Source organism: Rhinoderma darwinii, chromosome 2 (assembly GCF_050947455.1).
Source record: "Rhinoderma darwinii isolate aRhiDar2 chromosome 2, aRhiDar2.hap1, whole genome shotgun sequence".
Taxonomy (NCBI): domain Eukaryota; kingdom Metazoa; phylum Chordata; class Amphibia; order Anura; family Rhinodermatidae; genus Rhinoderma; species Rhinoderma darwinii.
Window position 1 is genome coordinate 467,266,437 of NC_134688.1, and position 14,333 is coordinate 467,280,769.

Consider the following 14,333-nt stretch of genomic DNA (forward strand, 5'->3'; position numbering starts at 1 on the left):
CCCGCAAAAAAAAAGACATGTCCTATTTTTTTAATTTTATGGACCGGACTCCTGGATTTACAGTCCGCAAGTGTTTGTCCGTGGCCGGCCGTGCCTGTAATCACCGGCCGTAACTATGGGCATGGACGTGTGCAGGGGGCGTTAGGCTGGGGCTGCCGGCCACTTTGACCGCGATACTGGTCGCATACACAAAGATCGCTTTGGAACATTTGCTCCCCAAAAGCCAGTTTGCGCACCCTTCATTGTAAGCTCCGCCTTGCGCCCAGCGTGTAAGAAATTAACACACAGTTAGTATCGCTGAAGTCGGCAGAAGTTGACAAATATGTATTCAGGTGTGTTTACCCAGTGGCTGCACCAGATGTCAGAAAACCTCATCTGAATTCACATATTCACATTTTTTATTATTTTTATTTATTTCCCCTTTTTCCTTTTACCTTTTTTTAAAAAGTAAAATATATCTATTATTTTTTTTACAAAATATGGAAGACCAAAATATTCTAAAAAAAAACCCAAGACCAAATCCATGTAGATTGGAAGAGTAATAGAAGAACAATTCGGTTTCAAATTGGCACATGGATAAAACTTGAAAATGGGCCTGGCCAGGAAGGGGGAGGGGGGGTAAAGCCTCTGGTCAGGAAGTGGTTAACAAAAGGAGGACGGGTGGCCAACGTCTTCACGGGTAGCTGTGCAGGGGTCCAAAGAGGCAGCGACAAGACTGCGGTAAAACTTTATCTAAACTTCAGCGACGCCGACAGTTGCGTGCACCAATCCAAAATGAGCCATGTGAGGGGTGAGAAAGGGAAGGGGCCTCCCAGTATAGAGATTAACCCCCGCGCTGCCAGTCAACAGCTCCATGGTTTATACAGTCAAGGAGCAGGGCATTATCTTTATTGTTCTTTTTTGCTTTTGTAAGTTATCTGCAAATTTTTATTATTTGTCCATGAATTTTTGGCAAAATTGTCCAGAAAAAATAATTAGGGGGTTGACCACCCTGGTTTGAGTCATTGGTGATGGTCATTTTCTGGGCTATTGTACATGGGCAGCTAAATAATTGATCTTTGATCTCGTAACTTTGGCGGTGTCTCATTTGTCTGGAATGTCGTCCTGTTTCCACATCCAGTGTCATAGAAATTCAGTTTCAGTTTCTGTTACAGATAAATGAAACTTGTAGAAAGATAGGAAAGGGAGGAGGAAATAAATCCTGACATTTTGCTCACTAGGAAGGTAGACGCTGAGCTCTTCAGGTTGGTGAGCATTTATTTTGACTATATATTATATGCCATAGTCAGAGGCATAACTAGGAAAGACTGGGCCCCATAGCAAACTTTGACTGGGGGCCCCCCCTTTCCCGGGTGTCACACAACCCCCCCTTGTAGATAGTGCCTTTTTTACAAACCCCCCCTTTTGATAACGCCATACAGCCCCCTTTGTAGATATCTACAGAGGGGGCTGTATGGCGCTATCTACAGAGGGGGCTGTATGGCGCTATCTACAGAGGGGGCTGTATGGCGCTATCTACAGAGGGGGCTGTATGGCTTTATCTACGGGGGGACAGTATGGCGTTCCCTACGGGGGGTTTATGGCGTTCCCTAAAGGGGGGACTGTATGGCATTCCCTACGGGGGGGGGGGGTGTATGGCGTTCCCTACAGGGGGGGACTGTATGGCGTTCCCTACAGGGGAGACTGTATGGCGTTCCCTACAGGGGAGACTGTATGGCGTTCCCTACAGGGGAGACTGTATGGCGTTCCCTACAGGGGAGACTGTATGGCGTTCCCTACAGGGGAGACTGTATGGCGTTCCCTACAGGGGAGACTGTATGGCGTTCCCTACAGGGGAGACTGTATGGCGTTCCCTACAGGGGAGACTGTATGGCGTTCCCTACAGGGGAGACTGTATGGCGTTCCCTACAGGGGAGACTGTATGGCGTTCCCTACAGGGGAGACTGTATGGCGTTCCCTACAGGGGAGACTGTATGGCGTTCCCTACAGGGGAGACTGTATGGCGTTCCCTACAGGGGAGACTGTATGGCGTTCCCTACAGGGGAGACTGTATGGCGTTCCCTACAGGGGAGACTGTATGGCGTTCCCTACAGGGGAGACTGTATGGCGTTCCCTACAGGGGAGACTGTATGGCGTTCCCTACAGGGGAGACTGTATGGCGTTCCCTACAGGGGAGACTGTATGGCGTTCCCTACAGGGGAGACTGTATGGCGTTCCCTACAGGGGGGGGCTGTATGGCGTTATCTACAGGGGGGGGCTGTATGGCGCTATATACAGGGGGGGGCTGTATGGCGCTATCTACAGGGGGGGCTGTATGGCGCTATCTACCGGGGGGCTGTATGGCGCTATCTACAGGGGGGCTGTATGGCGTTCCATACAGGGGGGGGCTGTATGGCGCTATCTACAGGCGGGGCTGTATGGCGCTATCTACAGGGGGGCTGTATGGCGCTATCTACAGGGGGGCTGTATGGCGCTATCTACAGGGGGGCTGTATGGCGCTATCTACAGGGGGGCTGTATGGCGCTATCTACAGGGGGGCTGTATGGCGCTATCTACAGGGGGGCTGTATGGCGCTATCTACAGGGGGGCTGTATGGCGCTATCTACAGGGGGGCTGTATGGCGCTATCTACAGGGGGGCTGTATGGCGCTATCTACAGGGGGGCTGTATGGCGTTATCTACAGGGGGGCTGTATGGCGTTATCTACAGGGGGGCTGTATGGCGTTATCTACAGGGGGGCTGTATGGCGCTATCTACAGGGGGACTGTATGGCGTTATCTACAGGGGGACTGTATGGCGTTATCTACAGGGGGGACTGTATGGCGCTATCTACAGGGGGGCTGTATGGCGCTATCTACAGGGGGGCTGTATGGCGCTATCTACAGGGGGCTGTATGGCGTTATCTACAGGGGGGCTGTATGGCGTTATCTACAGGGGGGACTGTATGGCGCTATCTACAGGGGGGGCTGTATGGCGCTATCTACAGGGGGGGCTGTATGGCGCTATCTACAGGGGGGCTGTATGGCGCTATCTACAGGGGGGCTGTATGGCGTTATCTACAGGGGGGCTGTATGGCGTTATCTACAGGGGGGCTGTATGGCGTTATCTACAGGGGGGCTGTATGGCGTTGTCTACAGGGGGGCTGTATGGCGTTGTCTACAGGGGGGCTGTATGGCGTTGTCTACAGGGGGGCTGTATGGCGTTGTCTACAGGGGGGCTGTATGGCGTTGTCTACAGGGGGGCTGTATGGCGTTGTCTACAGGGGGGCTGTATGGCGTTGTCTACAGGGGGGCTGTATGGCGTTGTCTACAGGGGGGCTGTATGGCGTTGTCTACAGGGGGGCTGTATGGCGTTGTCTACAGGGGGGCTGTATGGCGTTGTCTACAGGGGGGCTGTATGGCGTTGTCTACAGGGGGGCTGTATGGCGTTGTCTACAGGGGGGCTGTATGGCGTTGTCTACAGGGGGGCTGTATGGCGTTGTCTACAGGGGGGCTGTATGGCGTTGTCTACAGGGGGGCAGTATGGCGTTGTCTACAGGGGGGCTGTATGGCGTTGTCTACAGGGGGGCTGTATGGCGTTGTCTACAGGGGGGCTGTATGGCGTTATCTACAGGGGGGACTGTATGGCGTTATCTACAGGGGGACTGTATGGCGTTATCTACAGGGGGACTGTATGGCGCTATCTACAGGGGGCTGTATGGCGTTATCTACAGGGGGGCTGTATGGCGTTATCTACAGGGGGGCTGTATGGCACTATCTACAGAGGGGGCTGTATGCTGTTTTCTAGAGGGGGGACTGTATGGCATTATCTACAGGGGGGGGGCTGTATGGCGTTCCCTACAGAGGGGGCTGTCTGGCGTTATCTAGAGGGGGGACTGTATGGCGTTATCTACAGGGTGGACTGTATGGCGTTACCTACAGGGAGTCTGTATGGCATTCCCTACAGGGGGGGTCTGTAGGGAACGCCATACAGCCCCCCTGTACGGAACGCCATACAGCCCCCCTGTAGGGAACACCATACAGCCCCCTCTGTAGGGAACGCCATACAGCCCCCTCTGTAGGGAACGCCATACAGTCCCCCCTCTAGGGAACGCCATACAGCCCCCCTGTAGGGAACGCCATACAGCGTCCCCCCCTGTAGGGAACGCCATACAGCGCCCCCCCCTGTAGGGAACGCCATACAGCGTCCCCCCCTGTAGGGAACGCCATACAGCGTCCCCCCCTGTAGGGAACGCCATACAGCGTCCCCCCCTGTAGGGAACGCCATACAGCGTCCCCCCCTGTAGGGAACGCCATACAGCCCCCCCTGTAGGGAACACCATACAGCCCCCCTGTAGGGAACGCCATACAGCCCCCCCTGTAGGGAACGCCATACAGCCCCCCCTGTAGCGAACGCCATACAGCGTCCCCCCTTCCAAAAAAATGTGACCTACAGTGTGATAAAGACTTTACAGACCTAATAAAAGACATGTATCCCCTATCCACAGGATAGGGGGTACATGTGTGATCGCTGGCATTGATAGGGAGAGTTCTCCCTGACTAACCTCTGACTTCCGGCGTCTGTGTCGGCAGCTCACTCATTCATTTCTCCGGAGCTGTCGACACAGACCCCGGAAGTCTGAGGTTTGTGATGGAGAACTTCAGGGGCCTTTCAGTCCCCATTTCTCCCTATCGCTGCCAGCAATCACATATGTATCCCCTGTCCTGTGGATAGGGGATACATGTCTTTTGTTTAATGGCAGAGCGGGGAGATACCTCCCTGCTCTGCCGTACTGTTCAGTGGCATCCCGCTGTAGCAGCCACAGCGGCTGCTAGCGGAGCCTGCGGCCATGGTGGGGGCTCGTGCCGGCGGGCGACACAGGCCCCCTCATGCCGCGGGCCCCATAGCAGCCGCTACTGCTGCTACGGTGGTAGTTACGCCACTGGCCATAGTGGTAGAAGGATCAAGGAATTGCTAGACAGTCACAGATGCCCCCATAACAGTGTCGGCCAAAGATTTCCCCATCACAGTGTCAGTCACAGATGCCCTCCTAATAGTATCAGCCATAAATGTCCTTATAACAGTGTCACCACAAAGATGCCCCTTATTACAGTGACAGCTGTAGATGCTCCTATAACAGCGTTAGCCCCAGATGGTACTTGGCGCCGCTCGCAACTACAATAACAATGCATTGCGGCACAGATGACGTAATCATGTCACGCTGACGTGATTACGTCATCTGCGCCCACCGCTTTGTTATTGTGGATGCGAGCGGCGCCAAGTACCAGTAAGTAGGCAGTGACGGGACCGTTCAGCTCGTCGTGGGAACGTGCCAGGTGAGTTTTTTTAAATTATTTTTATTGGAGCAAAGGCACCAATCTGGGGGATTAGGGTGATTAGCTATTATATGGGAGCACAGGCAACGGACTAACTTCTATATGGGGGCATGTATGTATGTATGTTTGTATGTATGTATGTATGATACTGTCTGATAGGCCCTGTATCTAAGCCTACCACATGTTAGGCTTAGATACAGGTCCCCAGCAGACAGTAATCTCATACAGATTCTTAGTGCAGGAGGGGGTGGCAGCAGCTGGTTTCAGTGGCGCCGCCGCCCCCTTAGAGAGGCAGCCGGCCACCGTCATGGACGGTGCGGCCCTGGTGCCCCCGCACCTTCGCTCTTAGTTGCGCCCGGGGCACATGCCCCGCCTGCCCCCCCTAGCTACGCCCCTGTGTGGAGGTAAAAATAGATCCAATTATAGGGCTTCTTTATTGAAACATTAGTTTGGCCTTGAAGCCCAAAGCAACCAATCACAGTGCAGCTTTCATTTTTCCAGAGCAGTTAGGAAATAAAAGCTGAGCGCTGATTGGATGATATGTCTAACAAGGCCAGTGCTTCTATTAGACTTTCATAAATGAGGCCCTGTCATAAAAAACATACAAAATCACTTCTGTATTCCAGGATTAATAAAACTGCTTTAGCTAAAAAAAAAAAAAAAAACACAAAACAAGTCTCCATAGGGCATCACCATAAAAAACAAACAAATGGTATCCGCTTCTGCTCACCTTGTTCGGTTGCCCATTCAAATCACAGCACCAGATAGTCAGAAAGAATACCAGTGGCTGCCTCTGCATGAGGCCCACCTAGGATCTATAGTAGGCCTGGCAGTGGCCTACATTGATGATGGCGGCCCAGCAGCAAATATAAAAATCAGTCCTCTTTTAGGTGCTGCTTGACACCCCGATACTCCTAACTACCTGGGCCTGGAGCTTCTGGTACCCCCCATCTCATTTATATGACTCACGTACACCTTCCGCTGCTTGTCAGTATGAATTGTTGTGGAAGAAACTGGTTCAGTTTCAAAAGGCAATGATATACATGAGATAAAATTGCTCTACTGCCACCTCCCCCTTCGGACATAATTATCTTAGACTGCAAGGACCCATTATCCACTTTACCTGCCCAGGACCTTATACCATCCTTCTTTGAATTAACACACCAACACCTTCTTTATGGAAATGTGGAAGTGGCCACAGCTTTATTCTTATTTACAAACATCGGCATGAAGACATATATATATATTTATTTTTCTCTCCTTCTCCTGAAATGCCGATGCTCCCTGTCTCCATCAGGCATGTAGGGTGCTACCTCCGTCTTCATCTGCCGTACTTTCCGCCAGCTGTGACATCTACGAAAAAACCAGAAAAACGCCAGAACAAGAATATAACCGTAGAAATTTTTTTCAAAAAACAAAAAACCAAAACCACCAGGGGAGGGAGGGCGGGTGTTTCTTCCACTGCAGCTTGAAGGTAAGAGGGCTTTCTGCTCCAAACCCCTGCCTTATATCTTCTTAACCACGCCCCTCTTATCCCTTGTTAACCAATCCTGGTCCTGGGCATTATTTTAAACCGTTCCATCCTTTCTTAACCCCTTGCAGTCCCTGACACTCTCCCTAGGCGCTTCAGTGTCTGCAAGACTGCAAGGACCCATTATCCACTTTACCTGCCCAGGACCTTAACCATCCTTCTTTGAATTAACACACCAACACCTTCTTTATGGAAATGTGGAAGTGGCCACAGCTTTATTCTTATTTACAAACATCGGCATGAAGACATATATATATATTTATTTTTCTCTCCTTCTCCTGAAATGCCGATGCTCCCTGTCTCCATCAGGCATGTAGGGTGCTAACTCCGTCTTCATCTGCCGTACTTTCCGCCAAGAAGGGGGAACTGAGAAACCTACTCAGTCCCCCGACCACCCCCACCAAGCAACGCCAACCCTCTCTCGGTACCATCCAAGAGGTCCAATAAAAAGATATCGAGCCCGATATCATTCAGATGCACTCCATCCGGCGCCAGCAAATCTGCATTATCCCCCTCCAGGGATTGGTGTCGCAACCCGATCCCCCCTATAGAGCGAATGAACCGCGACACCCGCACATTAATTAGCCTGGGCACTCTCTCCAACGCTGCCATGTTCCTCGCTCCTCGCCACACCGTGCGCGCCACTATCTCGGACCAAACTACCACGCAACAGGCGAACAGGTCCTGAAAACGCGACAAATCAGTCCGTATAAATGACAATAACTCGGCCATTTTTACTTGGCCGATATCATTTCCACCAGCATGTATGATCAGGACAACAGGTCCGTACGTGTGCCTTGTAACCGCCACTACTTCTGGCAGTAACTGCACCCACCGTAATCCCCGGACACCTCTCCAATGGACGTCGGCCTGTGAGAGGCCCAAATTCGGACCTAAAGGCCTCCGTCCCGCTCGAACCGCTGCCCAATGCACATACGAATGCCCCAAGATCCACACTTGGGGGCGCCGCGACCCTAACAAAGAAATTAAGCTACATTCCGGTCAAATGAAGATACAGGCAGGATTAACATAACACTCCATATAAAACAAGGAAGGAAAAACAGGGGTGGGGGAGGGGGAGGGGGGGGGAAGGGGGCGACATTTTTACTATGAAAACTTCCAGCTTACACACTCTTTAAAACCAAATCAGGTCGCACATATGACTTATAGCTATTAGAACGCCATCTACCCAGACTCATGATAGCCGCTGAATCCAAGCCCAAGGCATCCGCCTCAGTTGCCGCCCCTATCCTAAACGAATGTGTACCAAACTCGCCCGGTGGCAAACCCAGGTACTTCAAACCGGCCTTAAAAATCGCCTCAAATTGAAAATGCGACATTGCGGATCCATCCTGATGGATCAAGAATTGAGACCCGGGCACTCGGACCAACACGAATTCCTGGACCCATTTTACCGGGCAATACTGCCCCCCCAATCCTCCCAATCGACAGCCAAGCCCCCCTCCCTACCATGTCAGTCTTTGACCTCCGCACACAGACCCTGAGAGAATCTCCCAACGTCACGACATCCGATCCGAGAAGACCACCGCTTGCACCCACGCTGTGCGGAACCAGCTCACTAACCCGTAATGCGGCAAAGAAAGCCAAAGAAAACGCCGCGCCGAACAAGGACACTTCATATTCATCCCGACACACAAAACATAAAACGGCTAGAAGCCGACCCAGAAGCGAAAAAGATACTGGCCGCCTCGTGTCCCTGGAACACGCCTCTTTTTTCCACCCTTTTAAAGACTGCCGAACTACAAATTCTTTTGTAACATCTCTGCATCCCCACAATTTTAACATAAAGGCCACCCCTGCTAAAAACTTGCTCGCCGTGGCCGCACTACCCCCTTCCTGACGTATTTGTACCAAACTTGCTAACGTGACGTCCAGGTGACACCCATCCTGTGATGGGAAGTTACTCCCCGCAATCTCCAACCACCGATCCCACGCTCTGCAATGACTCTTCCAAGTCGCCGGTACCACCGAACCCCTCAACAGCCTCATAAGTTGTCCTCGACCAGGGCCCATAAGTGAAGGGGGATGGGGACACCCCTTCTGCCAAAGCTGCCGGGTGCAATTCCCGAAACCGGGACATCTGTGAACGAGACAAAGCATCAGCCATCACATTACGGACTCCCGGAACATGTTTTGCACGAAACCACACATTCAAACGCAAACACTTCAAAACTAACAGTCTTAATAAAGCTAATACCGGCAATGAACTAGACGACAACCCGTTCACCGCATGCACCACCGCCATGTTGTCTGTCCAAAATACAATCCTCTTATTCACCATCACGCTACCCCACAACTCTATTGCAACTATAATAGGAAACAATTCCAATAGCGTCAAATTACGTAAAACTCCCAACTCACTCCAATGCAAGGGCCAAGGGGACCTACACCAACTTCGGCCCAAAATTGCTCCAAAACCATCACTTCCGGCTGCATCCGTAAACAATTCCAAGTCTACATTAGACAACTCCGCGTCCTGACATACCGACCTCCCATTAAACGAACTCAAAAACGAATGCCAGACAAACAAATCCTTCTTCATCCAAGAGGTTACCCGGATAAAATGATTCGGCTTCGAGATACCTCTAGTGGCTAAAGACAAACGCCTAGAAAAAACACGACCCATTGGAATTATACGACAAGCAAACACCAGCAGTCCCATTAACGACTGTAACTGTTTTAACGTCACTTTTTTCGACCCCATGACCTGGTCAACTTGCGTCACTAGCCTTGCCAATTTTTCATCGGGCAAGCGAAAAATCATCCGCTCGCTATCTATTTCGATACCCAAAAATGACAAAACAGTTAAAGGACCTTCCGTCTTATCTTCGGAAATAGGTACACCAAAACGCGACATCACCTGTCGAAACACTCTCAGCAACGTGCTGCACAACCCAGAGCCACCCGGGCCTACAAAAAGAAAATCATCCAGATAATGAATGACCGAGTCACAACCAGACTCCAAACGAACTACCCATTCTAAAAATGACGCAAACATCTCAAAGTAACTGCATGATATTGAACAACCCATAGGAAGGCACATATCAACGTAAAACCCTTTATCTAAACAACAACCCAGCAGGTGAAAACACTCCGGATGAACCGGCAGCAAACGAAAGGCCGCTTCAATATCAGATTTAGCTAACAACGCCCCCTGTCCAGCCGCCTGTACCAGCCTTACTGCAACATCGAAAGACGTATACGAAACCGCCGCCTCCGCCCTAGAAATACCGTCATTAACAGAACCACCGCGAGGAAAGGAAAGGTGATGAATCAACCTAAACTTACCTCGTTCCTTCTTTGGAACTAAACCAAGGGGGGAAACTCGAAGATTCGTATACGGCGGCTCGCTGAATGGACCTGCCATTCTCCCTAATTCCACTTCTTTCGCCAATTTTAGCTGCGCAATGCCCACATTCTCATTGATCGACTTCAAATTGTCAGCCAATGACAATGTCGCAGAATATTCAAAAGGAATCTCAAAACCAAACGAAAACCCGCTAGTGAGCACCTCTGCTTCCCATCTCCTGTGGTACCGCTCTAACCATGGGCCCATCTCGAGAACGTTCACCGGCGTTCTCCGCTGCACCGGAAGGAGGTGCCTTAACCGGCTGCTTACCTCTCCGGAAACACCGGAGCGCCGCATGAGCGCCCCCACAGATGGAGCATTCATGTCGGAATTTGCACGTGGCAAAGAAACGACAGTGGCCCTCGTTGTAGAGCCAACAGGCACCCGTGGGCCTAGCGGCCGCAACTCCAGGGGCGGGGCCCGGCGCTGCGGCCGCACTGGGAAAGGGGCGTTGTTGCCTGCTCCCTTGCGCTAAGATAAGCTGCAACCACACGTCCGTTGCCTTCGTCGCCCAACTAATATCAGGCGACAAAGCCAAACGACGCCGAAATTCTTCATCATATCGCCACCAGGCCGCACCACCGTGCAGCCTGTGGGCGCTGAAAATTGTGTCAAAATAGACAAACAACTCGGCCCCTTTCCCAGGATAGCGTTGGCAAATAACATGAGCCAGTATAGCGTAACACTGTACCCAGTTGCCAAATGTCTTCGCGACTTTCGCTTTCCTATCTGAACCTCTCTCAAAACCCCGCTCCTTGTCGACAGTCACCTGCTCCACCGAGACCAAGGACCAAATATCCACAAATTCATTCCTCCAAATCTTGTCCTTGATCTCCGCTGACAAATGAGTCCCGAGAGGAGCGACTCCACAAAACAATGAATCTCTAAACGTCAAACTAGCTAAAGCATTCTCTTTCTCAGACGGGGGCATAGCTCCCTCTGGTGGCACCGAGGGACACGACGTTCCCTCATTCACTTTTAACCCAGCCACCACGGCTTTTAAAACAGAAATCAAATCCGCACCCGCTGCATTAGATTTATTAAGCCATGCGTCACCGCAGGCCGACTCACCGCTCCCAGAGGTCCCACCGACTCCAGAGGGTCCTTCAGCCACTTGCCGCTGCACTGGAACCACGGCCTGCACCTCCTCCACCGGCCCGGCGGGAGGGACAACCTGGGACAGCTGCTCCTGATCCACCGACAAGCGCTGCACCTCCCGGCGTCGACTGCGTCTCTGCGGCCGTGATGATCTCCGCGACGACCTCCTCCACGATCCTGATGATGCAGACGTCGTCGCCGACGAGGAGGAGAATCCATCGCTGGAAGACGAGGAATACCGCCGACCACGCCTCTTCACGTCACCTGATCTGCGACGTCTATGATGGCCGTGCCGGCGATGTCCTCCAGCCCGGCGTTTCCTCCCTCGCCTGGAACGCTCCCTCCTTGGACCTGCAGGAGAAAAAGATGACAAGGCAGGAGAAGGGCAAATCGAGTCCAAAACACCCTCAACCCTATCTTTCCTAGCACACTCCCCCCCTGGCCTGGACCCATGCTGACAGGGGCCCGGGGGGGACCGGGGTGGAGAAGCGACAGGCACCGCAGAAGCCCCCGCCCCCTGGCTGGGCTGCTTGCTCACCGCCCGCTTCCCCGAACCCGCCGCCATCTTCTTTTTATGTGAGCCGCCATCTTGTTTCCTGGCCGCACTGCGCCTGCCAGGACGTCCCGCCCCTGTTCCCCCCGCCGCCAAATCTGGCTGCGCAGAGAACAGCACGGGGAAAGATGGCGCCGACCCCGGCTGCACACAGGCACCGGAAGCAAGTCCCAGCTCCTGTGAACATGCCGCATGGTAAGCGACCATGTCGGACCAATCCCCTGTGTCCGCCATATTCACCCCACTGTCACGAAAATCGACCGCTGCCTCCGTGCCCGCATCAGCAGCTTGAGGCGGGTTGTACCGTGCCCGTGCCGGTTTAACAGCCGCCCTCTTACCGCCATGGGGAAGGACGCCAGCGCGGCGGGGGGGAGGGGGGCACTATGTCGACCGACGAAGCGCCCATCGACATAGGCCTAGGGGACCTGCTGGGACCACCGCATGACTGTGCAGCAGTCACAGCACCTCTCATAGCAACGGGGCTAGGGCTCAGTCGAACCGGAGGGCGTGTAACGCGCTGCGGCCTACCTCGGGTAGCCGCTCCCGACTGTTCCGTGCCGCGCTCAGATCCTCGCTTCTCTCCTTCCTCCAACAGGGATTCCAGCCAGGCAGGTCCCTCCGACGCTACCCGCTGTGCCACCTTCCGCAACAGTTCTTCTGCCATCTTCTTGAAAAGAACACGCTCTGAATCTCCACAGCAGCAGCAAAGGTGTTTCTTCCACTGCAGCTTGAAGGTAAGAGAGCTTTCTGCTCCAAACCCCTGCCTTATATCTTCTTAACCACGCCCCTCTTACCCCTTGTTAACCAATCCTGGTCCTGGGCATTATTTTAAACCGTTCCATCCTTTCTTAACCCCTTGCAGTCCCTGACACTCTCCCTAGGCGCTTCAGTGTCTGCAAGGAACCAATGGAACCAATCCAATGGAGCCTGCAAGATGCTTGGCAAAAACACATCTCCATCAAAATATAGTGCTGGGCAACAATTATAGAATGGCTTACCGATACCTCCCAACTTTTGAATCTTGAAAAGAGGGAAGTTTTTAAGCCACGCCCCCTAACCACGCCCGATATCTCGCATAAGCACATCAAATCGTGCCCAGCTCCTCCTTCAAATAACAAGAGCATATTCTCACTGAGGATCTCTAGACTTACAAAAAAAACTATATGGATATTATAAATATTATGGATCCGGTTACATCTTCTTTGTTTTAGTTTTCGTAACTTGGGTATAACATTTGTTTTTGCTTTGTTTGCATCTATTGAGTATGATATGTGATGGATAGATAGATAGATAGATAGATAGATAGATAGATAGATAGATAGATAGATAGATAGATAGATAGATAGATAGATAGATAGATAGATAGATAGATGGAGGGAGGGACAGACAGACAGACAGACATGTTTAATGGAGAAATGTTTTTGTTTTTTTATTACCACTATTATTACTATTCTACCACTCCTGCCAGGAGAGGGAGAAGTTACAGCAGTCCAGCGAGGGGGGCGCAAGAGGGGGGCACGGGGGGCCCCACGAGGCGGGGCACGAGGGGGGTGCAGGAGCCGCAAAAAGAATGTGCCTGGAGACACAAGATTTTCTAAAACCATAAAATAATGTAATTTATTTTATGATTTTGGAAATGCTGGTGTTCCCAGGCACTAAATAGTTTAAACTGTGTACTCACCAGTTACCCCTGTCCTGTGGCTTCGTTCTTCTCCTCTCCAGTGTTCCGCTTCGGTGTGTCTGCTGCACTCTGCTCCCTGCTCCAGGCAGACTGCTGCGCAGGCAGCGGCGTTGCAGCGGGGCGTGGCTGGCAACAGGGAGGTTCCGGGGCAGGGCGGGACATTGCTCAGACCGCCGGGACGGCGGGACAGCAGTGAAATACCGGGACTGTCCCGCCGGATCCGGGACGGTTGGGAGGTATGGCTTACCCGACCCTACACCGAGCATCTTTGAGGAAGGAATAGAGGTGGAAAGAGGTTTGGAGGTTCCCCGATGGTTCTAAGTTTGGGAATCACCACCCTATAGCAACCCAAAGAAAATTAAGCATTGCAGAGCAACCAGTGAAATCATTGAGGTCCATTCAACAGATGTCCACCAAGAAAAGAGCTGTCCCTGACTGAAGTCTTGGGTTTGGCCAATTTGTGAGTGTCCCAACTGGGGACCATCTTCTATCTGATTAACGTGTAATATTATTGCATAAGAAGGGTGTTACGTGGATCACAATCAAACTATTTGTTGAAAAAAAAATGTTTCTATTTCTTTACCTCAGAGATTCACCACTCATGGCAAGAGAACAGCAGAGGAACATGCCAAATTTTGGCCAAGAAGGTTTTAATCAAGGTACATTTCTCGTATGCCCCCTTTTTTGGTTTACATATGATGTTTATTTTTAATTATTTTCTTATATCTACACTCTTTTTCAGGGTTTCCAGACTTTTCAAATATCCCTCTCCATCGGAATAACATG

At 51.7% G+C, this 14,333-nt stretch overlaps 1 protein-coding gene across 2 annotated transcripts in view; it reads left to right on the forward strand.

Annotated features, from left to right (window-relative positions):
• The first annotated feature begins 1,189 nt into the window (after nt 1-1,189).
• The window catches only part of LOC142741644 (interferon-induced GTP-binding protein Mx2-like), a 61,405-nt gene continuing 48,261 nt past the window's right edge, over nt 1,190-14,333 (forward strand). The window contains exons 1-4 of one of the 2 annotated variants that reach the window (XM_075850998.1): nt 1,215-1,244; nt 12,462-12,600; nt 14,136-14,206; nt 14,290-14,333. In XM_075850998.1, the coding sequence (XP_075707113.1) occupies nt 14,149-14,206; nt 14,290-14,333 (102 nt within the window). In that variant the 5' untranslated portion in view covers nt 1,215-1,244; nt 12,462-12,600; nt 14,136-14,148. Of the gene's footprint in view, nt 1,245-12,461; nt 12,601-14,135; nt 14,207-14,289 lie in introns of both variants that reach the window. The other variant, XM_075850996.1, reaches the window with a different exon arrangement.